At 42.2% G+C, this 23,245-nt stretch overlaps 2 protein-coding genes across 4 annotated transcripts in view; one reads left to right on the plus strand and one right to left on the minus strand.

Moving 5' to 3' along the window:
- Positions 1–14,685, plus strand: part of cfap65 (cilia and flagella associated protein 65) — a 29,384-nt gene extending 14,699 nt beyond the window's left edge. For 2 of the 3 annotated variants that reach the window (XM_020041171.3, XM_034288701.1), the window contains 11 exons: positions 106–297; positions 690–848; positions 1,754–1,885; positions 3,040–3,156; positions 3,691–3,840; positions 3,983–4,033; positions 4,474–4,700; positions 5,106–5,222; positions 5,661–5,948; positions 10,346–10,480; positions 14,420–14,685. In XM_020041171.3, coding sequence (XP_019896730.2) covers positions 106–297; positions 690–848; positions 1,754–1,885; positions 3,040–3,156; positions 3,691–3,840; positions 3,983–4,033; positions 4,474–4,700; positions 5,106–5,222; positions 5,661–5,948; positions 10,346–10,480; positions 14,420–14,540 — 1,689 coding nt within the window. In that variant the 3' untranslated portion in view covers positions 14,541–14,685. Of the gene's footprint in view, positions 1–105; positions 298–689; positions 849–1,753; positions 1,886–3,039; positions 3,157–3,690; positions 3,841–3,982; positions 4,034–4,473; positions 4,701–5,105; positions 5,223–5,660; positions 5,949–10,335; positions 10,481–14,419 lie in introns of those variants that run through there. The other variant, XM_020041172.3, reaches the window with a different exon arrangement.
- Positions 14,686–14,778: 93 nt separating this feature from the next.
- The window catches only part of LOC105030358 (fibronectin), a 35,269-nt gene continuing 26,802 nt past the window's right edge, over positions 14,779–23,245 (minus strand). The window contains exons 38-46 of the mRNA XM_029115393.2: positions 22,659–22,850; positions 21,485–21,574; positions 18,937–21,020; positions 18,686–18,824; positions 17,964–18,128; positions 17,258–17,383; positions 16,733–16,839; positions 16,503–16,625; positions 14,779–16,177 (exon numbers count right to left, since the gene is read on the minus strand). Coding sequence (XP_028971226.2) covers positions 16,088–16,177; positions 16,503–16,625; positions 16,733–16,839; positions 17,258–17,383; positions 17,964–18,128; positions 18,686–18,824; positions 18,937–21,020; positions 21,485–21,574; positions 22,659–22,850 — 3,116 coding nt within the window. The 3' untranslated portion in view covers positions 14,779–16,087. The remainder of the gene's footprint in view (positions 16,178–16,502; positions 16,626–16,732; positions 16,840–17,257; positions 17,384–17,963; positions 18,129–18,685; positions 18,825–18,936; positions 21,021–21,484; positions 21,575–22,658; positions 22,851–23,245) is intronic.

Here is a 23,245-nt window from a genome sequence, read left to right on the forward strand (position 1 = left end):
TTGAATGCTCCCAGTGTTGCTCAGCTCATCTACCACCACTGGTTTAAAGCCTACCGGGTGGAGCCATGTTGCCGTAATCTGCCGCGTTACGTGACTGTATTCAAGGTGTTTGAGCTGTACAACGGCGGGGCAGTCCCGTTGACCTACCTGGTGGACACGGACCCCCTGGAGCAGCTGACGGCTGATAACTTTGGCCACCCGGTCCTGCAGTGTCTCACCCGCCAGGGAGAGGTGCAGCCTGGGAGGACTGCCCTGCTGGAGTGGGTCTTCTACCCCTTGGAGGCCAAGACCTATAGTGTGAGTAGCCAACGCCTGTTCATTAACCATGGTGGGATGAGAGAGGAGGCCCTGCGTTCGGGGAGATGGAGTTCCAGTCATGGTGGAAGTTTCCTTTAAGGCAGTGTTTCTCTACCCTGCTCCGGGGCGCCCCCTGCCCTGCATGTTTTAGATCTCTCCCTGCTGTGTCACACCTGATTCAAATGATCAGCTCATTATCAAGTCAGGTAACAGGTATGGTAGGGCAGGGAGAGGAGGGAAGCCCAGGAGCAGGGATGAGAAATACTGGTTTAAGGGATGTTCTTGTTTACTTTCAGGGATTTTCAAGTTGAACTCCTGCTTCAACCTCCTTGTCTTCTTCATCTTCCACCTTCCTCCTCTTCCTCCTGAAACAGTCCTGTGTTTGTTTACAGGTGGACCTCCCTATCACTGTCCTGGAGGGGGACACCCTTCTGATGACATTTGAGGGCTGTGGTTTTGATGAACAGGTTCTGGCGGAGTCGGCTCCAGTCCAGCTCATGAACCCCCACATGTCCGTGCCCAGCACTCAGAGGTTACCGCTGCCTGACCAGGTGGGCCGACCCACAGCCCCCTGGGGAAGTGTTGCTAGTTGGTTACACTTTACAATAAGTTCACCTTTATATCTTTTTTAAAGACTTACTCTGGACATTCTGTGTCTACATTACCTACGGCACTTGTTGCTTTAAGCATGTGTAGTGTATGATACATTTTAAGTGTTGCTTTAAGTATGTGTAGTGTATGATACATTTTAAGTGTTGCTTAAAGCATGTGTAGTGTATGATACATGTTAAGTGTTTCTTAAAGCATGTGTAGTGTATGATACATTTTAAGTGTTGCTTTAAGCATGTGTAGTGTATGATACATTTTAAGTGTGGCTTAAAGCATGTGTAGTGTATGATACATTTTAAGTGTGGCTTAAAGCATGTGTAGTGTTTGATACATTTTAAGTGTGGCTTAAAGCATGTGTAGTGTATGATACATTTTAAGTGTTGCTTAAAGCATGTGTAGTGTTTGATACATTTTAAGTGTTTGCCAGTTTCCTAGCAATTCCATTTCCATTTCTACACATGGGACATAGTACCCATTTTGGGGGATCTGGTTTGGCTATTAAGTGCTGCTTACATAAATACATTCAGTCTTTTCAACTGAAATGTCTTTAGTTGTAGAGCTAACTCACTTTGCTCGTTAGCTAAGTAGTTGTAATTAGCTAGTTGTTATTAGCTAGGTCTTATTAGCTAGTTTGTATTTGCTAGATCTTATTAGCTAGTTATTATTAGCTATACCTTATTAGCTAGTTGTTATTTGCTACTTCTGATGAGCTTTTTAGTTTGTTATTTAATTATTAGATAGGTCTTATTAGATGTGTCTTAGGTTGTTCATATTAACTTACCCTCTGTGGGCATGGTGTGTGTGTGTGTGTGTGTTAATAATACATTTGTGTGTGTGTCTTTCTCAGGTGGTCTACCTGTCAGAGGAAAGAGTGTCCATTGGAGACATCCCAGTCTGCTCTCGATCCACGCGGATCCTTTTCCTCACCAACGTGTCCCACACTGACAGAGTCCTCTATGCCTGGAACATAACAGACCAGGTGGGGGGGTGTGTCCACGTACATGTCTGTGTATGTCTGTATGTGTGTGCTCTTCTCATTTCACGTTTATGTATACATGCTTTTTCACGTGGTGTCTTTGTGTTGGCGTGTGGTGTCTTTGTGTTGGCGTGTGGTGTCTTTGTGTTGGTGTGTGGTGTCTTTGTGTTGGTGTGTGGTGTCTTTGTGTTGGCGTGTGGTGTCTTTGTGTTGGCGTGTGGTGTCTTTGTGTTGGCGTGTGGTGTCTTTGTGTTGGTGTCTTTGTGTTGGCGTGTGGTGTCTTTGTGTTGGCGTGTGGTGTCTTTGTGTTGGCGTGTGGTGTCTTTGTGTTGGTGTCTTTGTGTTGGCGTGTGGTGTCTTTGTGTTGGCGTGTGGTGTCTTTGTGTTGGTGTGTGGTGTCTTTGTGTTGGTGTGTGGTGTCTTTGTGTTGGCGTGTGGTGTCTTTGTGTTGGCGTGTGGTGTCTTTGTGTTGGCGTGTGGTGTCTTTGTGTTGGTGTCTTTGTGTTGGCGTGTGGTGTCTTTGTGTTGGCGTGTGGTGTCTTTGTGTTGGCGTGTGGTGCCTTTGTGTTGGCGTGTGGTGTCTTTGTGTTGGTGTGTGGTGTCTTTGTGTTGGCGTGTGGTGTCTTTGTGTTGGTGTCTTTGTGTTGGCGTGTGGTGTCTTTGTGTTGGTGTCTTTGTGTTGGCGTGTGGTGTCTTTGTGTTGGTGTCTTTGTGTTGGCGTGTGGTGTCTTTGTGTTGGTGTCTTTGTGTTGGTGTGTGGTGTCTTTGTGTTGGTGTCTTTGTGTTGGCGTGTGGTGTCTTTGTGTTGGTGTCTTTGTGTTGGCGTGTGGTGTCTTTGTGTTGGTGTCTTTGTGTTGGTGTAAGGTGTCTTTGTGTTGGTGTGTGGTGTCTTTGTGTTGGCGTGTGGTGTCTTTATGTGTTGGCGTGTGGTGTCTTTATGTGTTGGCGTGTGGTGTCTTTGTGTTGGTGTGTGGTGTCTTTGTGTTGGTGTGTGGTGTCTTTGTGTTGGCGTGTTAGTGTGTATATCTGTAGTGTGTTATATGTGTTGGTGTATATATCTGTAGTGTGTTATATGTGTCGGTATGTTTAGCTGTAGTGTGTTATATGTGTTGGTGTGTATATCTGTAATGTGTTACATGTATTTTGTGTGTCTGCAGGCGGTTCTGATCCAGCCAGATCATGGTACTCTGGCCCCAGGGGAGACTTCTCTGTGTGTTCTGACACTCCTGGCCTCGGGCAGTCCCAGCTTCTACCAGCTAGACCTCATCTGTGAGGTGACTTACCAACCAGTACCTTTATCAAACACATTTCTCCACCACATTCTTGGCCCCTTTATGGTCATTGTGCTGTCTGAGTGTACTGTTAAACAGCTACTCGGTCCAACTACACTGCTGGTTATCTTGACTCCTAAACCTTGAATAGGTACTGAATTCTCTGTGGTGATCTGTTGATTTAAAAGGGTAGAAATCACTTAAAAATGTCTATAGTGTTTGGAGAATGTCAATGAATGACAGATAGTGAGCAATGCAAGTCCAAGTTTTATAATCAAACACTTAAGATTATCTTTACAGGGATTTTACGTTAAGTTTACACTATGTTTACCCTAACTTAACACTATCTTTGCACTTACTTTACACAAACATTACACTATCTTTACATTAACTTTACACTGATGTTACATTAAATTTCCAATATATTTCACTATACATGTATATTATACTAAGTTTGTACCTCCTTTACGCTGTCTTTACTCTTACTTTGCACTATGTTTACACTGGTCCATTGACATACTAAGTTGTGGTGCCCAGGTGACCCTGGAGGAGGCTGTGTCTCAGTACCACCAGGAGCTTCAACGGTGGGAGCAGGAGAGAGAACGACAGAACAATGAGTTTACTATCACTGAGAAAGACCTGCAGCAGACAGGCAGCATTCCCCTGGGTCACACACAAAACACTCAGGTCAGAATCACACACACACACAGACACACACACAGACACACACGACATTAAGGTCAGACTGTTTAACACAATAAACAATATCTGTGTTATCTCTGTTGTTGTAACAATGTTGATGTTGATCTAAAATATTGTCCTGTGTCAGGAGTGTGATCAATTTCCACAGAGACCAGGCCCAGCCGTCAGGAAATACAAGGTGACTGAAAACCTCTTATTAAAGCCTTAAATTAAGTTTGTTTGACCACTTTTATTTTTGCTTTATTACCTCGTTTGGCGTCAGACCTGTTTGTAATATGAAGCTGTGAACTTCTGTGGATTTTCTCTTGCCAAGTTCAACACAAGTGGTTTTGCAAAATTCCAGGGACTATTAATAAATTCCCTGTTTTTCCCCCAAATCTCTCCTGAATGATTTGCAGAATTAGGAGGGGAATAGGCAGAAAACTCCGGATTTCCAAAAAATATATGAACAGCTCCCAGAATATAGCAACATAAGACCTGACTGTTAACCTGAGAATTGTCAAGAGAGCAATAACAGATGAAGACATATTCTCTCTGTTTTTCTCCTCTCCAACCTCTTCCTTTCCTTGTCTGTCTCCTCTCCCTGTCTCGTCCTGGTCCTCCCTCTCTCCGGCGCAGACCCTGCCTCCTATCCGTGGGAGCAGCAGCAGCTCCCTGGTCGGAGGCCCGTGTTCCAGGCCAAGCCGCGCCGAGCGGAGGGCCCAGAGAGAGGCAAGCAAGGTGTGGAGGAAACCTGAGCCTCCCCGCCCCTCCATGCTTCACCTGGGGGTCACCGCCCGCTCACACTCCCTTCTGGAGTTCCAGGCTTTCTTCCCCACCCTGCTCAGCAGGCATCATGTCAACAGGTACAGCGGCCATCTTGCCAGTGTTAGGTCATGTCCTATGGTCTCCTGTGAGGAGGCCAGGCACTCTCAGTGGAACCCCTGTGAGGAGGCCAGGCACTCTCATAAGAACCCCTGTGAGGAGGCCAGGCACTCTCAGTGGAACCCCTGTGAGGAGGCCAGACACTCTCAGTGGAACCCCTGTGAGGAGGCCAGACACTCTCAGTGGAACCCCTGTGAGGAGGCCAGACACTCTCAGTGGAACCCCTGTGAGGAGGCCAGGCACTCTCTGTGGAACCCCTGTGAGGAGGCCAGACACTCTCTGTGGAACCCCTGTGAGGAGGCCAGGCACTCTCTGTGCGACCAGAGACCCACCAGTTATCTAGAAGGGGCTACGTCATTATGTTTTACATGGTTCCGTTGTTCCAGTTTGTCCCAGGCCATGGTTACCCGCTCCGGTTCCGGTCTCCCGCCTGCAGACATCCCTCATGTTCTCCACGGGCCAGAAAGAGAGATCCTCACGCATGTCATCACCTCCATACTCAGGTGTTCCTCCTCTCCACTATTCACCATGAGAGTGCAGGTGTATTTAAAAAAAGGCCCACACATTAACATTAGGCTATATGTGCACTTCCTGTAGTTTGGTCACAGTGTGGAAACTAGTTCTGTAGTTTGGTCACAGATGACGCTGTGTGGAAACTAGTCCTGTAGTTTGTTCACAGAGGACGCTGTGTGGAAACTGGTCCTGTAGTTTGTTCACAGAGGAAGCTGCGTGGAAACTAGTCCTGTAGTTTGGTCACAGAAGACCCCGTGTGGAAACTAGTCCTGTAGTTTGGTCACAGAGGACGCTGTGTAGAAACTGGTCCTGTAGTTTGGTCACAGAGGACACTGTGTAGAAACTGGTCCTGTAGTTTGGTCACAGAGGACGCTGTGTGGAAACTGGTCGTCTGTGACTAAACCTACAGCTTCACCATTTCCCTGCAGGAACCTCCTGGACGATCCTCAGTTCCACCTCTGTCTGCTGGAATCCGAGGCGGTGCCGTACTACGCCCAGCTGACTACACACGGCCGCGCCTCCTTCCCAACTCCCCCCGCCGCCTCCACGGCCTACCTCCACGGAGCCACTCCTGGGGAGGCTCCTCCACCGAGCCCTGGCCTACCTCCACAGCTCGGCACAGGGGAAGGTCTATGTGGCGCAGAGGTAACAGGGTCGCAGATTCAGGAGGCAGTGAAGAAGGAACACCAGCTCAACGTTCAGGAGACCATCCGCAGGTTAGGGGGAGTGGGCCAAGGGCAGTCAGTTAGGAGATATGAGACAGGCAATACTTTAACATACAAAACCTTAAAATACAATTTTAACATTCAAAACCTTAAAATAACACTTTAACATACAAAACCTTAAAATGAAATTTTAACATACAAAACCTTAAAATAATACTTTAACATACAAAATCTTAAAATAATACTTTAACATACAAAACCTTAAAATAACACTTTAATATACAAAATCTTAAAATAATACTTTAACATACAAAACCTTAAAATAACACTTTAACATACAAAACCTTAAAATAACACTTTAAAGGTCCCCTGACATGAAATTTTTTAACATTAATATGAGTTCACCTAGCCTATATATGGTCCCAAATTTTCTAAAAATTCCATTCGGTGTAAATTGAGCATTTTCTATCTTTCTCTGACTTGGAGAAAACGGAGAATCAAACAGGCTGATCTGGACCCGTCTCTTTGTGACGTCGCAAGGAGAAATTGTTAACTCCCATGGTAACTCCCCTTTTTCTGCTTTGCCCGCCCAGAGAAAGAATTTAAATAGAGCCAGGTGTGAGGCACACGTGTGTGAGCGCGACTTCAATTTGTCTACGCGACGAGGAGGGGCATCATGGCTTTTGAGCGAAGGAAACACAATAATTGCTCAGTAATAGGATGTAGAGATGAGCAACAAAGCCTTTTTTTACTTCCTTCGTACATGCCACAGAAGAACCAGTGGAATGATTTCATTTTCTCCGGAAAAGCGCCGACACAGCTTCCCAAAGTTTTGCATGTCTGTGGCAAACATTTCACTGACGACTATGTACATAATGTTACACAACAAAATGATTTACTCCTGCGCGCACATAAATATATAGGCTTTATATATCTTGTGTAACGTGACTTCATGATATGAAGGGAGAATTTTTACATTTAAAAAAACCCTCTTCTCTAAACTAGAATATTTACTGATATAGATGCTAACACAGCTTTAAAATCATCACAAATCAGAGAAACATGAAAAGGCAAAAGCAGATTAGCTTTAGCTTTAACTTACATGATAATCAGACATCCTAACAAAGTATCATATAGACATAATATTTTTAACTAACCATTCGGAAACATCCTTCTGGAGGCGCTGAGTTGCAACTTCTTCATCCGTTGCTTCTCCATCTGGGTCAAACTGAAATGCTTCAATGTGTCTTCGTGCCATTGCAATATGATCCAGACATACCGGTAAACATGCACGTTACCTTTGCCGCAAGATAGTAAAGGCCACGCCCACCCACCACCATGCCCCGCTCACCCACCACCTTGCCCCGCCTTTTTCATCTTCATTAAAATTTAAAGTCACAGACACCAATATGGGCCGTTTGAAGGAAGCTCATTCTGTGACTGTATTGTAGTGGCTATAATTCTGCAGCAAGGCTGAATTTTTGAAAAAAAGATTTCAGATACAGTACTAGGGACCACTATGGCCTATATTAAAGCCTACAAAAAGTAGCATGTCATGGGACCTTTAACATACAAAACCTTAAAATGAAATTTTAACATACAAAACCTTAAAATAATACTTTAACATTCAAAACCTTAAAATAATACTTTAACATACAAAACCTTAAAATAACACTTTAACATACAAAACCTTAAAATAACACTAACATACAAAATCTTAAAATAAAATGTTAACATACAAAACCTTAAAATAATACTTTAACATACAAAATCTTAAAATAAAATGTTAACATACAAAACCTTAAAATAATACTTTAACATACAAAATCTGAAAATAAAATTTTTACATACAAAACCTTAAAATAACACTAACATACAAAACCTTAAAATAATACTTTAACATACAAAATCTGAAAATAAAATTTTTACATACAGAACCTTAAAATAACACTTTAACATACAAAACCTTAAAATAACACTTTTACATACAAAACCTTAAAATAACACTTTTACATACAAAACCTTTAAATAACACTAACATACAAAACCTTAAAATAATACTTTAACATACAAAATCTTAAAATAAAATGTTAACATACAAAACCTTAAAATAATACTTTAACATACAAAATCTGAAAATAACATTTTTACATACAAAACCTTAAAATAACACTAACATACAAAACCTTAAAATAATACTTTAACATACAAAATCTGAAAATAAAATTTTTACATACAGAACCTTAAAATAACACTTTAACATACAAAACCTTAAAATAACACTTTTACATACAAAATCTTAAAATAAAACTTTAACATACAAAACCTTAAAATAAAATTTTAACATACAAAACCTTAAAATAAAATTTTAACATACAAAACCTTAAAATAAAGTTTTAACGTACAAAACCTTAAAATAAAATTTTAACATACAAAACCTTAAAATTAAATGCTAACATACAAAACCTTAAAATAACACTTTAACATACAAAACCTTAAAATAACACTTTTACATACAAAACCTTAAAATAACACTTTTACATACAAAACCTTAAAATAAAATTTTAACATACAAAACCTTAAAATAAAGTTTTAACATACAAAACCTTAAAATAAAATGTTAACATACAAAACCTTAAAATAATACTTTAACATACAAAATCTGAAAATAACATTTTTACATACAAAACCTTAAAATAATACTTTAACGTACAAAATCTTAAAATAAAACTTTAACATACAAAACCTTAAAATAAAATTTTAACATACAAAACCTTAAAATAATGTTTTAACATACAAAACCTTAAAATAAAACTTTAACATACAAAACCTTAAAATAAAATTTAAACATACAAAACCTTAAAATACATTTTTAACATACAAAACCTTAAAATTAAATGTTAACATACAAAACCTTAAAATAATACTTTAACATACAAAACCTTACAATAAAATGTTGACATACAAAACCTTAAAATAAAGTTTTAACGTACAAAACCTTAAAATAAAATTTTAACATACAAAACCTTAAAATTAAATGCTAACATACAAAACCTTAAAATAACACTTTAACATACAAAACCTTAAAATAACACTTTTACATACAAAACCTTAAAATAAAACTTTAACATACAAAACCTTAAAATAAAATTTTAACATACAAAACCTTAAAATAAAGTTTTAACGTACAAAACCTTAAAATAAAATTTTAACATACAAAACCTTAAAATTAAATGCTAACATACAAAACCTTAAAATAACACTTTAACATACAAAACCTTAAAATAACACTTTTACATACAAAACCTTAAAATAACACTTTTACATACAAAACCTTAAAATAAAATTTTAACATACAAAACCTTAAAATAAAGTTTTAACATACAAAACCTTAAAATAAAATGTTAACATACAAAACCTTAAAATAATACTTTAACATACAAAATCTGAAAATAACATTTTTACATACAAAACCTTAAAATAATACTTTAACGTACAAAATCTTAAAATAAAACTTTAACATACAAAACCTTAAAATAAAATTTTAACATACAAAACCTTAAAATAATGTTTTAACATACAAAACCTTAAAATAAAACTTTAACATACAAAACCTTAAAATAAAATTTAAACATACAAAACCTTAAAATACATTTTTAACATACAAAACCTTAAAATTAAATGTTAACATACAAAACCTTAAAATAATACTTTAACATACAAAACCTTACAATAAAATGTTGACATACAAAACCTTAAAATAACACTAACATACAAAATCTTAAAATAAAATGTTAACATACAAAACCTTAAAAAATTACATTTTAACATACAAAACCTTAAAATAATACTTTAACATACAAAACCTTAAAATACAATTTTAACATTCAAAACCTTAAAATAACACTTTAACATACAAAACCTTAAAATAATACTTTAACATTCAAAACCTTAAAATAATACTTTAACATTCAAAACCTTAAAATAACACTTTAACATACAAAACCTTAAAATAAATTTTAACATACAAAACCTTAAAATAATACTTTAACATTCAAAACCTTAAAATAATACTTTAACATACAAAATCTTAAAATAAAACTTTAACATACAAAACCTTAAAATAAAACTTTAACATACAAAACCTTAAAATAATACTTTAACATACAAATCCTCACCGTAGTTCTTTAACATACAAAACCTTACCGTAGTTCTATAACATACGAAACCTCACCGTAGTTCTTTAACATTCAAAACCATACCGTAGTTTTTTAACATACAAAACCTTACCGTAGTTCTTTAAAATACAAAACCTTACTGTAGTTCTTTAACATACGAAACCTTTCCGAAGTTCTTTAACATACAAGACATTTGATGTATATACCCACAAGGAGGGCCTATTTTTAAGATTCCTGGTGTTTTTCGCATAACACATCAGTCTCTCTTAGGTTGCCAGAGTTCTGTGACCTGGCAGAAGAAGTTCTCCTCAACACCATACAGAACCTGATGGTGGAGGCCTTCCTTGGGGAGCTGGTCCTCACGGCCCGTCCGAGAATCATCGCCCTGCCGCCGGTTTGTAACAGGTCCGTCAGAACCTCCACCAGAACCTCCAAAGTGTATGATTGTGTACTCCTCTCCAGGCACATTTTAAAACACCATGAATGGAAGTCAGCCAGTATATTTGGGACGTGGACAATCATTACTAGGGATGATGCCTAAAGCACACAATCCCTAGTAATATGACGCAGCCCCCACAATACCAACATCACTGATCACGGTTCAAACCCCCTACCGCCAGGGTGGAAGCTATGTTTTTCTGTCCATGAGCAAGACAGTTAACCCTTATCAGACTGTCAATGCCTGTCTTGTCTGATAAGAGTGTTTTCAGTTATCTACAGGTACGTGTTATTGCTGTTTTTTTGCATATGCCGACTTGCACCTTTAACTTGCCTTCATTGCACATTTAGAACTGCCACTGTTCTTGCCTTTTCAGTGGCTGTACATGTCTACCTCGGGAACCTCATTGCTGCTATCCCTGCTTTTCAGTTGCACATGCTACCCTACGCCTTCAATTTGCCTCGATTGAAAATTCAGAATGCCATTTAGAATTGCCACTTGTACCCGCACAACTATTTATCCCACTTCCCATTTCTGTAAATGTTGCACTGCACAATTAGAATTGCCATTTGTACTTTTATTTCCTCATCGCACAACTATTAATTTCCAACTTGTACATACAGTGGATATAAAATGTCTACACACCCCTGTTAAAATTCCGGGTTCTTGTGATGTAAAAGAATCAGACAAAGATAAATCATGTCAGAATTTTTTCCACCTGTAATGTGACCTATAACGTGAACAATTCAATTGAAAAACAAACTGAAATCTTTGATGTTCAGTTGGATTCAGGTCTGGGCTCTGACTGGGCCATTCCAAAATGTTGATCTACTTCTGGTGAAGCCATGCTTTTGTGGATTTGGATGTGTGCTTTGGTTCGTTGTCGTGCTGAAAGGTGAACTTCATCTTCAGCTTTGTAACGGATCGATTTGTGCCAAATTTGCCTGGTATTTGGAGCTGTTCATAATTCCCTCCACCCTGACGAAGGCCCCGGTTCCAGCTGAAGAAAAACAGCCCCAAAGCATGATGCTGTCACCACCATGCTTCACTGTGTGCAGTGTTGTTTTTGCGCCAAACATACCATTTGGAATTATGGCCAAAAAGTTCAACTTTGGTTTCATAAGACCATAAAACATTTTCCTACATGCTTTTGGGGGCTTGATGTTTGTTTTTGCAAAAACTTCAGCCGGGCTTGGATGTTTTTCTTTGTAAGAAAAGGCTTCCGTCTTGCCACCCTACCCCATAGCCCATTCATATGAAGAATACGGGAGATTGTTGTCACATGTAGCACACAGCCAGTACTTGCCAGAAATTCCTGCAGATCCTTTAATGTTGCTGTAGGCCTCTTGGAGGTCTTCCTGACCAGATTTCTTCTCGTTTTTTCGTCAATTTTGGATGGATGTCCAGGATGTCTCTGTTGTGCCATGTACATACAGTACTGTAATAAAGTTGAAAAGGAAGGTTTGGAGTGAGGAACAGAAGGGTTAAAATTCAGATACCACTGCAAATTGAACGCTTCTGTTCATCTCTTTTTTGGAAAGGAAAGAAAAAGGGGCATTGGTCTCTTCATTTCTCCGGAGCTGTACACTTAATACTTGTACATTTTCTGTCCTCCTCTATTTGCTTCCTGCCATATGTAATGCATTTGCATTAACTGCACATTTACACACCCCACCACATCCCACATACATACAGGTGCTGGTCATGAAATTAGAATATCATACAACAGTTAATTTATTTCAGTAATTCCATTCAAAAAGTTAAACTTGTATAATGTATACATTCATTTCACACAGACTGATATATTTCAAGTGTTTATATCTTTTAATTTTGATGATTATAACTGACAACTAATGAAAACACCAAATTCAGTATCTCAGAATATTAGAATATTGTGAAAAGGTTCAATATTGAAGACACCTGGTGCCACACTTAATCAGCTAATTAACCCAAAACATCTGCAAAAGCCTTTAAATGGTCTCAGTCTAGTTCTGTAGGCAACACAATTATGGGGAAGACTGCTGACTTGACAGCTGTCCAAAAGATTACCATTGACACCTTGCACAAGTAGGGCAAGACACAAAAGGTCATAGCTAAAGAGGCTTGCTGTTCACAGAGCTCTGTGTCCAAGCACATTAATAGAGAGGCGAAGGGAAGGAAAAGATGTGTTAGAAAAAAGTGTACAAGCAATAGGGATAACCACACCCTGGAGAGGATTGTGAAACAAAACCCATTAAAAATGTGGGGGAGATTCACAAAGAGAGGACTGCAGCTGGAGTCGGTGCTTCAAGAACGACCACGCACAGACGTATGCAAGACATGGGTTTCAGCTGTCGCATTCCTTGTGTCAAGCCACTCTTGAACAAGACACAGCGTCAGAAGCGTCTCGCCTGGGCTAAAGACAAAAAGGACTGGACTGCTGCTGAGTTATGTTCTCTGATGAAAGTAAATTTTGCATTTCCTTTGGAAATCAAGGTCCCAGAGTCTGTAGGAAGAGAGGAGAGGCACAGAATCTACGTTGCTTGAAGTCCAGTGTAAAGTTTCCACAGTCAGTGATGGTTTGGGGTGCCATGTCATCTGCTGGTGTTGGTCCACTGTGTTTTCTGAGGTCCAAGGTCAACGCAGCCGTCTACCAGGAAGTTTTAGAGCACTTCATGCTTCCTGCTGCCGACCAACTTTATGGAGATGCAGATTTAATTTTCCAACAGAACTTGGCACCTGGACACAGTGCCAAAGCTACCAGTACCTGGTTTAAGGACCATGGTATCCCTGTTCTTAATTGGCCAGCAAACTTGCCTGACCTTAACCCTATAGAAAATCTATGGGGTATTGTGAAGAGGAAGATGCGATACACCAGACCCAAAAATGCAGAAGAGCTGAAGGCTCTCATAACACCTGAGCAGTGCCACAGACTGATCTACTCCATGCCACGCCGCATTGCTGCAGTAATCCAGGCAAAAGGAGCCCCAACTAAGTATTGAGTGCTGTACATGCTCATACTTTTTAAGTTCATACTTTTCAGTTGGCCAACATAAAAAATGTTTTATTGGTCTTAATATTCACTTTCTGAGATACTGAATTTGGGATTTTCATTAGTTGTCAGTTATAATCATCACAATTAGAAGAAATAAACATTTGAAATATATCAGTCTGTGTGTAATGAATAAATATAATATACAAGTTTCACTTTTTGAATGGAATTACTGAAAAAAAATCAACTTTTTAATGATATTCTAATTTTATGACCAGCACCTGTATACTTACTATACTTAATACTTAATACTAAATGTTCTGCCCTTTTCTATTTGAACTTCTGGTTAGATGTTAACTGCATTCCATTGTACAGTACTTGTACTTGTTCAATGACAACAAAGTTGAATCTGATCTAAAAAAGACAGTTAACCCTAATTTCTCCTCCTCCTCCCCTCGAAACGTCCCCCCCCGCCACCCCCATCGTTGCTGAAAATAAGAATTGGTTCTTCATCAACTTACATCTCATCTCATCTTCATCCGCTTGATGTTTAATTCAAATGTAAATGATATAATTCCACCATGGGTTTCTGTAGATTTGTGGCCATTGTATCGTTTTATGTCATTGCGCATTAGCTGTTAGCTTGTTTCCTGAGGTACTCAGGAAACAAATCACTCAGAATAAAGACATTGATAGATTGAAGTGGTTTTATTTAACCTTTATTTTAATCAATCAAATAGATTTTATGAAGCCATTTTCCCCAAATCAGTTGTCACAAACTGTTTTTACAGATTACCGGTCTGAAACCCCAAAGAGCAGGCAACAAGGGTTAATGTTGGTTTATTGGTTCATTTCCCCAGCCAAGTAGATTTAGAACAAACTCTTACAATAATGGCCTGGTGGTCTAACTGACTGCTGTGTCTTCTGGTTCCAGAAGAACCAGCTGTGGTTCCGCAAGGCTGTCAAGAGCAGCTGCGGGCCCAGAGAGGAGCAGAGAAACCAGGGGGGCTTCTCCCGTTCTCAGCTCCAACCCTACTAACCTGGAGCTCCAGTGACCCCTGGGATCGGTGGTATGACACGGACCACACCGGTGTTGCTCTCCACACCATTCAAGCATTAACATATGACTTCACACCCATTAAGTATTTCCATAAACTCTTGCTGTTTCAGTGCCAAAACGGCTCTACTGTCAGGGCTTGTGGACTTTCATTGACCCCATGGTACCTCTGTGTGAAGAGCTAAACAGTATAACTATTTGTGGACTTCATAATAAATTCTGACGCTGACTACAGATTGTATCCAATTTTTTTGTAAAAGTTTATTAAAAAGGAATTTAGTCCACAGTAGTTCAGACCTTGGCACCTACAATATAAAAAAAAGAAAAAAATAGTGTACACCCCAAATAGCATTAAAACAAAATGCTTGTATAAAAAGGGATAAATAAAAAGTTTTGTTTGGGTTTTTTTAAGCTTGAAAAATACAAAAATGCACACCAGCTGAGATCAGTTTCAAAGAACGCATCTCAGCTGATGACTTTCCATACAACCGTACACAAAATGGCGACAGCAGATGAAACAAGATACTACTCCTGGACAAGGACTTGACACCAGCTAACTGTGGCTCTGTGGTACAATGCTTGAATTACAGACAGTGACAGTGCTTGGTTTAAAAAAAAAAAGGGAATGTTGTCAGAGGAATAAACACACTAGCTAGTCACAATAGGCCCGACTCAGACATGAGATGAATTTACTTAACATGGGACGATAGTATGTTAACGTGAACTTCAGTTGAACATGTTAAACCAAATAATCTAAAATCTGATTCCGGCCGACTTTCATTACTTACGTGTAGTGTTAGAGAAAGAGAACAAGACAACAGTATAATTCTATGTGAGAGCAAGGCTGTGTCCAATATCCTCCCGTTCTCTATATCGTACACTAATTCCAAGTGGAGCTGACAGAAAGTAGTGTACTATGTAGGGAAAATGATTCTCAGATGCAGCTCTTTGTTCTCTGTAGGACCAGTTGAGCAAAATGGGTTGAAAGATGAAAATATTCTCCAGGCGTGTGATGAACGCAGTCAGACATTCCATTGTAAACGTCTTAATGTCTCTCTGGGTCAAGGTCTCACAGAGATGGAGAGCTCTGCTTGAGGCAGCGCGGGAAGAATACTGGACAGCTTTACAATCCTTCTGGTGATTTTCCTTTTTCTCACAAGAGAGAAAACACAAAACTTCTAAAGACCATTCCTTTGCCTTGGGGGCTCTTTTGGTGTGATGCTGTGAAAAGGCGTGGCGATGTGGACAAGCAGCAGGATGGTAGTCATCGGTCAGACCAGACCACAGATTAATTACTGAAGGAACAGTAAGGCACTATAGAGTTAGAAAACCTAGAAGGCGCACATCATCTATCTGTACCATTCAGCTGTTCTGTGATAGCATTGAAATACAGCACACAGACAGTCCCATCAAGTTGAGTGATGATGGCGTTGCGGTCTGGCGCCAGATGAACCATCTATGTTTTATAACTCTGTGGAAGGCACACACACATAGTCTTAGGAGGAGGGTATTCCCCCTTTCATTTCCTTTCTCCCCGTTCCGGCTTTACTCTGAGGGCTGCTGTGTATCCGCCAGGAGCAGCTGTGCCGACGCCAGGAGATCTGGTCTCAGACACTCGATGGGACACTGGATGTTCTGTTGTGGAAAACCAAGGAGGGATTAGCATTTTAGCAACTGAGTAAACACTCTTATCCAGACAGACTTGCGCTTAGCTCACTCATCTTCATGGTAGACTCTGCAGTATAATGTAGTCGCCCAAAGTCAATGCCACAACAACTAAGAGCATTGCAGAGTAAGGAACAACTTGTCTACTGTTTTAGTCCAATGGCGGCCATGCTGAGACAGCTAACTCACTGTGCACATGCAGAAAATGTGTGAATATTTGAGCTCGTTGCGAAAAGCTCCAGTCTACGTTAAAAAGAGAGCCAGTGAAACTGATCCAGAATACAGAAACTCCCACCAGTTTTTTCAAGGCGTTCTCTCTGTAGCGGTCGAACGCGTCTTGGGGTATCTGGGGGTGCAGGACATCCACTTCCACCTCGGTCTGACCTCCTGGCCTCCTGCAGTTTTCACAACGCCAGCCCTGGCAAAGGGGGGACACGTGGTTAAGGCACAGCCGGTAAATAGGTGCGTGGTCTCGAAAGCGAACAGCAGACCTGGCCGTCAAGAGGGCCGTCTACAGGGTCCTACCTGCTGTCCTCCATAGCAGGTGCAGGTACAGATGGCTCCCAGGTACTCCTTCTGCCACTGGTTGCCCACCTGGTACATCTTTCCATCATCGTAGCACGTTGACTCATCTGTGGAAACATGCAGAAAGATGGAGACAGAGATGATTCACAACATCTGGGATCAACATGGCAGTCGGTACCGACCCACTGACATGCAGATGCGTCTGCTGCTTTTGTATATCGGAAATGTCTGACCTTCGACTCCGGTGCTTTTGAGAGCATTTGGAACTAAACAACTGGAAACTAGCAATCCAATAAATCTTAACATGCATTTAAGTCAGAATTCCCAGTTGGAATCCCTGCAGTCATACAGCTCAGACATTCCGACCAGAAGACTGCAACATTTTTCTCAGACTCCACTTAACAAGCGTGAACACATTTACAGCAACAAACTGGGAGTGATTAGGGTTAATTGCCTTGCTCAGAGATCCCATGTGAACTCTGTCCTGAGAGGACTTTGAACTAAGACAGCCACCAGCAGACTTACGTGGTTCACACTTGAACTCTCCCTTCCCATTGCCAAGACAGGTGCAGCTCATCATGTGACCATTCTCAGCATGCCGGTCCCACTTCTCACCAATACGATAGTTGTTGCCGCTGTCATGGCACCACTCTGTTCCGGTGGAGGGGTAGTGGAGAGAGGAGAGAGGTGGTGGGGGTAGGAGAGAGGTGGTGGGGGTAGGAGAGAGGTGGTGGTGGGGGTAGGAGGGCCCGTCAGGTTTATTGTGAACAATGCTAGAAAGATGGCCAAGACTGGCTCACTGGACACAACAGTTTGAGTTTCGTCGAGATTTGACTGGACAATTCTTAGCTCATTACACAGTGTCAAGTAGTCAATAATTGGACCTTTAACCCCATGACCTTTAGCATTCAGATGTGATGACAGAGGTCTTGAGGTTTAGCATCGTCTTGTTATAGATTGCCAATACAAACCCCAGACACAACAACAACAAGCTGGTGTCCCTTTAAAGGGGCATGTTTTAGGGTGACAGGACACCCAGAACATGCTAACAAAAGCGGGCTAACATAGGCAGACCTTGACCTTCAGTCAAATCTTCATCCCGTAGGATGCACTTTTTAAAATGTTTTATCTTTCACACTTTCACTCTGGTTGATGCTGCCAGGCCTGCCCATGCTAGGCTGAGATATAAGCGCTGACACAGTTAGAGGCATTATGGGTTAGAACCACTCACTGGACGAATCACATCTGAAATGGCCACTGCCCAGCCCCAGACACCTGCACCACAGCTTAAAGCCGGTTTCTGACATGCGCTCCCACTCTGCGCCTGCTTCATGGTAGGTGGCCGTGAATGTGTCGTAGCACACATCCCTGTTCACTGGCAGGCTGTCTCCTGGAACTGGACGGGAAGGAAGGAACCGAGCAACGGGTTAAGAAAAGGATCAACTGCTGAGGATCAATAAAGAGGTCAACATAATCAGCTGTAGCAAAACAACACTTCTATATAAAAACACTGACGTGACCCAATGACAGATTAATTGGACACTGGATGAAAACACTTTAAACAACATTGTTAAACTGTTATAGTACAGTGTAATTCACTGATTCTGACCCTTCCAAGACCAGACATTTGAAATTGAACAAACAGAAAAAAAGGTATTCAACTGTCATTGACCCATTAGGGTAGATGTGCGTTTTCCATGACAGACTTTGAGTTGAAGGCTGCACTGCTCCAAAGGCAGAATCACGTTATTGGTTAGGTCAATAGTAAGAGCAGAGGTCACAATTTGACGAGGGTTATTGCTTATCCTAACCCAAACTTAACCCCTAACCTGAAAGCTAAGCGTAGCCCTTGTCACTCAGCCCACATTTGGTGGAGTGCTACTTCCGAAATAACACGACTGATGCTAAACTGCTATTAGCAAAGGTTAGGAAGTTAGTGGAATGTGGTCCTACCAGAGTTGTCGGCCGTAACAACCTCCTCCAGAACCTTCTCCCTGCTCTGTCCTCTCATGGCCTCCACGATAACGTTGTAGGAGGCTCCAAATGTCAGGCCGATCAGTGTGGCGCTGGTGGAGGTACCTGGTAAACGCATCTGAAGGAGGGATCAAGACGTCCGATCAATCACAGTGATTGTTGGGGACTACATACTAAAAAACACCATGTTTCCTTCACCTGTGTGTGTTTAATGTGTGCAGAACATTCACCTGGAACGTCTGCTCGTTGAGGTTGCTGATGGGATTGCAGGTCACCACATACTCCGAGGTCTGAGGAACCCCGGGCCAGGAGATGGTGGTGTGTGTCTGCGCCTCTTGTGGCAGCCCAAACCCTAAATCTGTATCGTTCTCCGGGAACCCAAATGGCAGACCTGGTAATGGACCCTCAATCACCCGGACCAAGGGCACCCTCTCGCCATCGGGGCCCGGGACAGGGATGTAGACCAGGGGCTGGCGGTGGTGGGGAGATGGGCCCTGGTTGGGCCCCAGGTTCTGGTACTCCGTATAGATGTGCTGGCCCTGCTGGCCCAGGCTGTCCTGGCCGGTGGTCCCCACTACCTGGAAATTGTTGTTGAAGCTGGGGATCCCACTGGGGTTGGCGTTGGGGTTTACATTGAAGTTAGGGTTGTTAGGGTTGCCGGGTAAGTTGGTATTTGGGTTTCCGTTGGGGTTGAACTGGTCGGGGTTTGGGTTAGGATTGTTGTTATAATTAGGGTTTGGGTTGCCAGTACCATGGAAATTGGGGTTCCCGTTTGGATTGAGTGGAGAGTTGGGATTAGGGTTTGTATTGGGGTTATGGGGCAAGTTGGGGTTGGTATTGAAGTTGGGGTTCACATTGGGGTTGGTATTGGGGTTACTATTGAAGTTGAGGTTCATGTTGGGGTTGGTATTGAAGTTGGGGTTTTCATTGGGGTTAAGGGGGAAGTTTGGGTTCAGGTTGGGGTTGGTATTGGGGTTTATATTGAAGTTGGGGTTCTCATTGGGGTTATGGGGGAAGTTGGGTTTCAAGTTAGGGTTGGTATTGGGGTTTATATTGAAGTTAGGGTTCGTGTTGGGATTAGTATTGAAGTTGGGGTTCTCATTGGGGTTATGGGGGAAGTTTGGGTTGGTATTGGGGTTAATATTGAAGTTGGGGTTGGTATTGGGGTTACCAATGGGATTCAGGGGGAAGTTTGTGTTGGGGTTTATATTAAAGTTGGGGTTCTCATTGGGGTTATGGGGGAAGTTGGGGTTCATGTTGGGGTTGGTATTGGGGTTAGTATTGAAGTTGGGGTTCATGTTGGGGTTTGTATTGGGGTTGGTATTGAAGTTAGGGTGCACATTGGGGTTGGTATTGAAGTTTGGATTCTCATTGGGGTTATGGGGGAAATTGGGGTTCACGTTGGGGTTGGTATTGGGGTTAGAATTGAAGTTGGGGTTCACATTGGGGTTATGGGGGAAATTGGGGTTCACGTTGGGGTTGGTATTGAAGTTTGGATTCTCATTGGGGTTATGGGGGAAATTGGGGTTCACGTTGGGGTTGGTATTGGGGTTAGAATTGAAGTTGGGGTTCACATTGGGGTTATGGGGGAAATTGGGGTTCACGTTGGGGTTGGTATTGGGGTTAGTATTGAAGTTGGGGTTCACATTGGGGTTGGTATTGAAGTTGGGGTTCAGATTGGGGTTTGTATTGGGGTTGGTATTGAAGTTTGGATTCTCATTGGGGTTATGGGGGAAGATGGGGTTCACGCTAGGGTTGGAATTGGGCTTACCAATGGGATTGATGGGGAGGTTTGTGTTGGGGTTTATATTAAAATTTGGGTTGTCATTGGGGTTATGCGGGAAATTAGGATTCCCGTTGGGGTTGGTATTGAAGTTGGGTTTCATGTTGGGGTTGGTATTGAAGTTGGGGTTCTCATTAGGGTTATGTGGGAAGTTAGGGTTCACGTTGGGGCTGGTATTGGGATTACCAATGGGATTCAGGGGAAGGTTTGTGTTGGGGTTGATACTGAAGTTGGGGTTCTCACTGGGGTTACGCGGGAAGCTGGGATTGTTATTAGGGTTGGTATTGAAGTTGGGTTTCCCGTTGGGGTTGATACTGAAGTTTGGGTTCTCATTGGGGTTAAGTGGGAAATTGGGGTTCACGTTGGGGTTGAAGTGGTTAGGATTTCCAATAGGGTTGTTGTTATAGCTGGGGTCGACAGGGCTGAATTCAGGGTCGATGGGGAAGTTAACCTCGTCCTCTGGCACATCCAGGATGTCCGGTCTGGGCCGGTGGGACACAGGGAGCTGAGGCACTAGCTGGGACGCCAGTTCTAGCGGAGAGAGGGGTTAGGAGCAAAGCAAGCACAGCATTAAGAGATGACAGCAGTTGCAGTGGCTAGTTTTAACCAGCAGGGGGCAAGAGAGGGATGCTGCATCCGGTCATCCCCACGGGAAGTGGATTCAGTAGCCTGCTGTTACTGTACTTCACAACCTTTGCATCCAATAACCCTGGTTTTGGATATTCAAAGGACAGAGCATTGTTTTAAAGCACCTCGGCTTAACAGGTAGTATTTTGGGTAACCGATAGGATGTTGGGTTATGGGATGTTTGGTGAGAATAGAATGATTGGGCAGGAATGGAGAGGTAGGCGATATGGAATGATATTTCTTGCTTGATGAATTAATGTAACTCAACTATCGCAATTACATCATCTTTTTCTGTGACTGAATTATTGTTAAAACACAGAAATAAAACAGATGCTAATTTTCAGATGCTTAGAACTAGTTGTACTTACGAGTTCTAGCCTTGCCCACTAGAGGAGTGCTTCTCAGAGCATTCTGCAGTGTAACAATCTTGATGATGTACTCAGTTCCTGGTTTCAGACCTACAAGCAAAGCAAAAAGAAACTATGAAGGAAGCTATAAATGGATATCTAATCAGAAGACCATATATATTAATATACTTTTTTTAAACATATTAAGGAACAAAAAAAGACAAATGCCCCTAAACGCAGCTCAGCAGCTTCCCCTAACATGGAACCCAATCAGGCCTCATTTGAGGGAAGATAAAAAGACCCCAGGAGAGCAGCTCGTGGAAGATGACATGTCGGAGGGAGACGCAGAAGCCAAATTGACACATCCGATGCCGGCATCCCTTCAGGTCACACTGCCTTAGTGATGATGAAGCCGACCAAGGAAGGAGGAAGACCGTTGACAGAGGACCAACCCAGCCAGGGTAGGAAGAGAGCCGACCGAAGAGGAAGAGAGCCGACCGAGGAGGAAGAGAGCCGGGGGAGGAGGCCGGGGGAGGAAGGGAGCAGAAGCCACCTCCCCAGATGGAGTCTGCCTTATCCAGACCCCAGTGGTTTATCTTTTCATTCTCCCGCTGGTTCTCCTGCGATTTCTTTTAACAGACAAACTGCACCACCAGGGCCCTGATCTCCTGCCGGGTGTTTCTTCCATGTCTCATCCATGTCCCTTCCATGTCTCATCCATGTCTCATCCATGTCTCATCCATGTCCCTTCCATGTCCCTTCCATGTCCCTTCCATATCTCATCCATGTCCCTTCCATGTCTCTTCCATGTCCCTTCCATGTCCCTTCCATGTCTCATCCATGTCCCATCCATGTCCCTTCCCGTCACAACATATGGAACATTTTAACAGTAACAACTACAACACGCTGAGTGTCATCTAATAATAATGCAATTCAATTAAATCATGTTTTAATGCCCATTTCAACCTAACTTTGTAGTTTCACCCTGTTGTTCTGCTGTATATTCCCCTCTGATGGATCGGTTGAAATTCCCCTTGCCTTGGTTCAATGCAGTTGTGTGAACCGCCCTTAAATCTGACACAGAAGAGCCATTCCAAAACAAACCGAAATCTAGGGGTACGTCCCAAATACCACCCTACTCGCAGTGGGCCCCGGTCAATACTAGTGCCATGTACGGTCATCTGGGCCCGTTTACCTGTGATCATTGCGTAGCTGCGTGTGGCAGCGGGTCGTGGGGTGAGTTCTCGAGGGATGCCCCCTGCTTCTTCATGGGTGACGTAGTAACCTGTGACCCCGGGACTACGGGACGGCTCCCAGGTGAAGGAGATGCTGTTGGGGGTCAGGGAGGTGAAACGGATGTTGGTGGGCGGAGACACCACAGGCTTAGCTGGATAAAAAACAGACAAGGTATCATCAGTTATATGAGTTGAACTGATGTCAGTGTTTATACTGTTCTAACAACACGTCTGTAGGATATGAACTGAGGTCAGTGTTAAGGCTGGTTTATATTGTTCTAACAACACGTCTGTAGGATATGAACTGAGGTCAGTGTTAAGGCTGGTTTATATTGTTCTAACAACACGTCTGTAGTATATGAACTGAGGTCAGTGTTAAGGCTGGTTTATATTGTTCTAACAACACGTCTGTAGAATATGAATAACGGCACCAGGTCCATGCTAACCCATAGTATTGGGTCTGTTTTGATAAATCCAGCTAACGTTAACGGAGCACGGACCTGTGGGAGAGGGGCGGGCCATGTAGAGGAGGGGCGGGACGTGTAGG

This window comes from Esox lucius, chromosome 20 (assembly GCF_011004845.1).
Source record: "Esox lucius isolate fEsoLuc1 chromosome 20, fEsoLuc1.pri, whole genome shotgun sequence".
Lineage (NCBI taxonomy): Eukaryota > Metazoa > Chordata > Actinopteri > Esociformes > Esocidae > Esox > Esox lucius.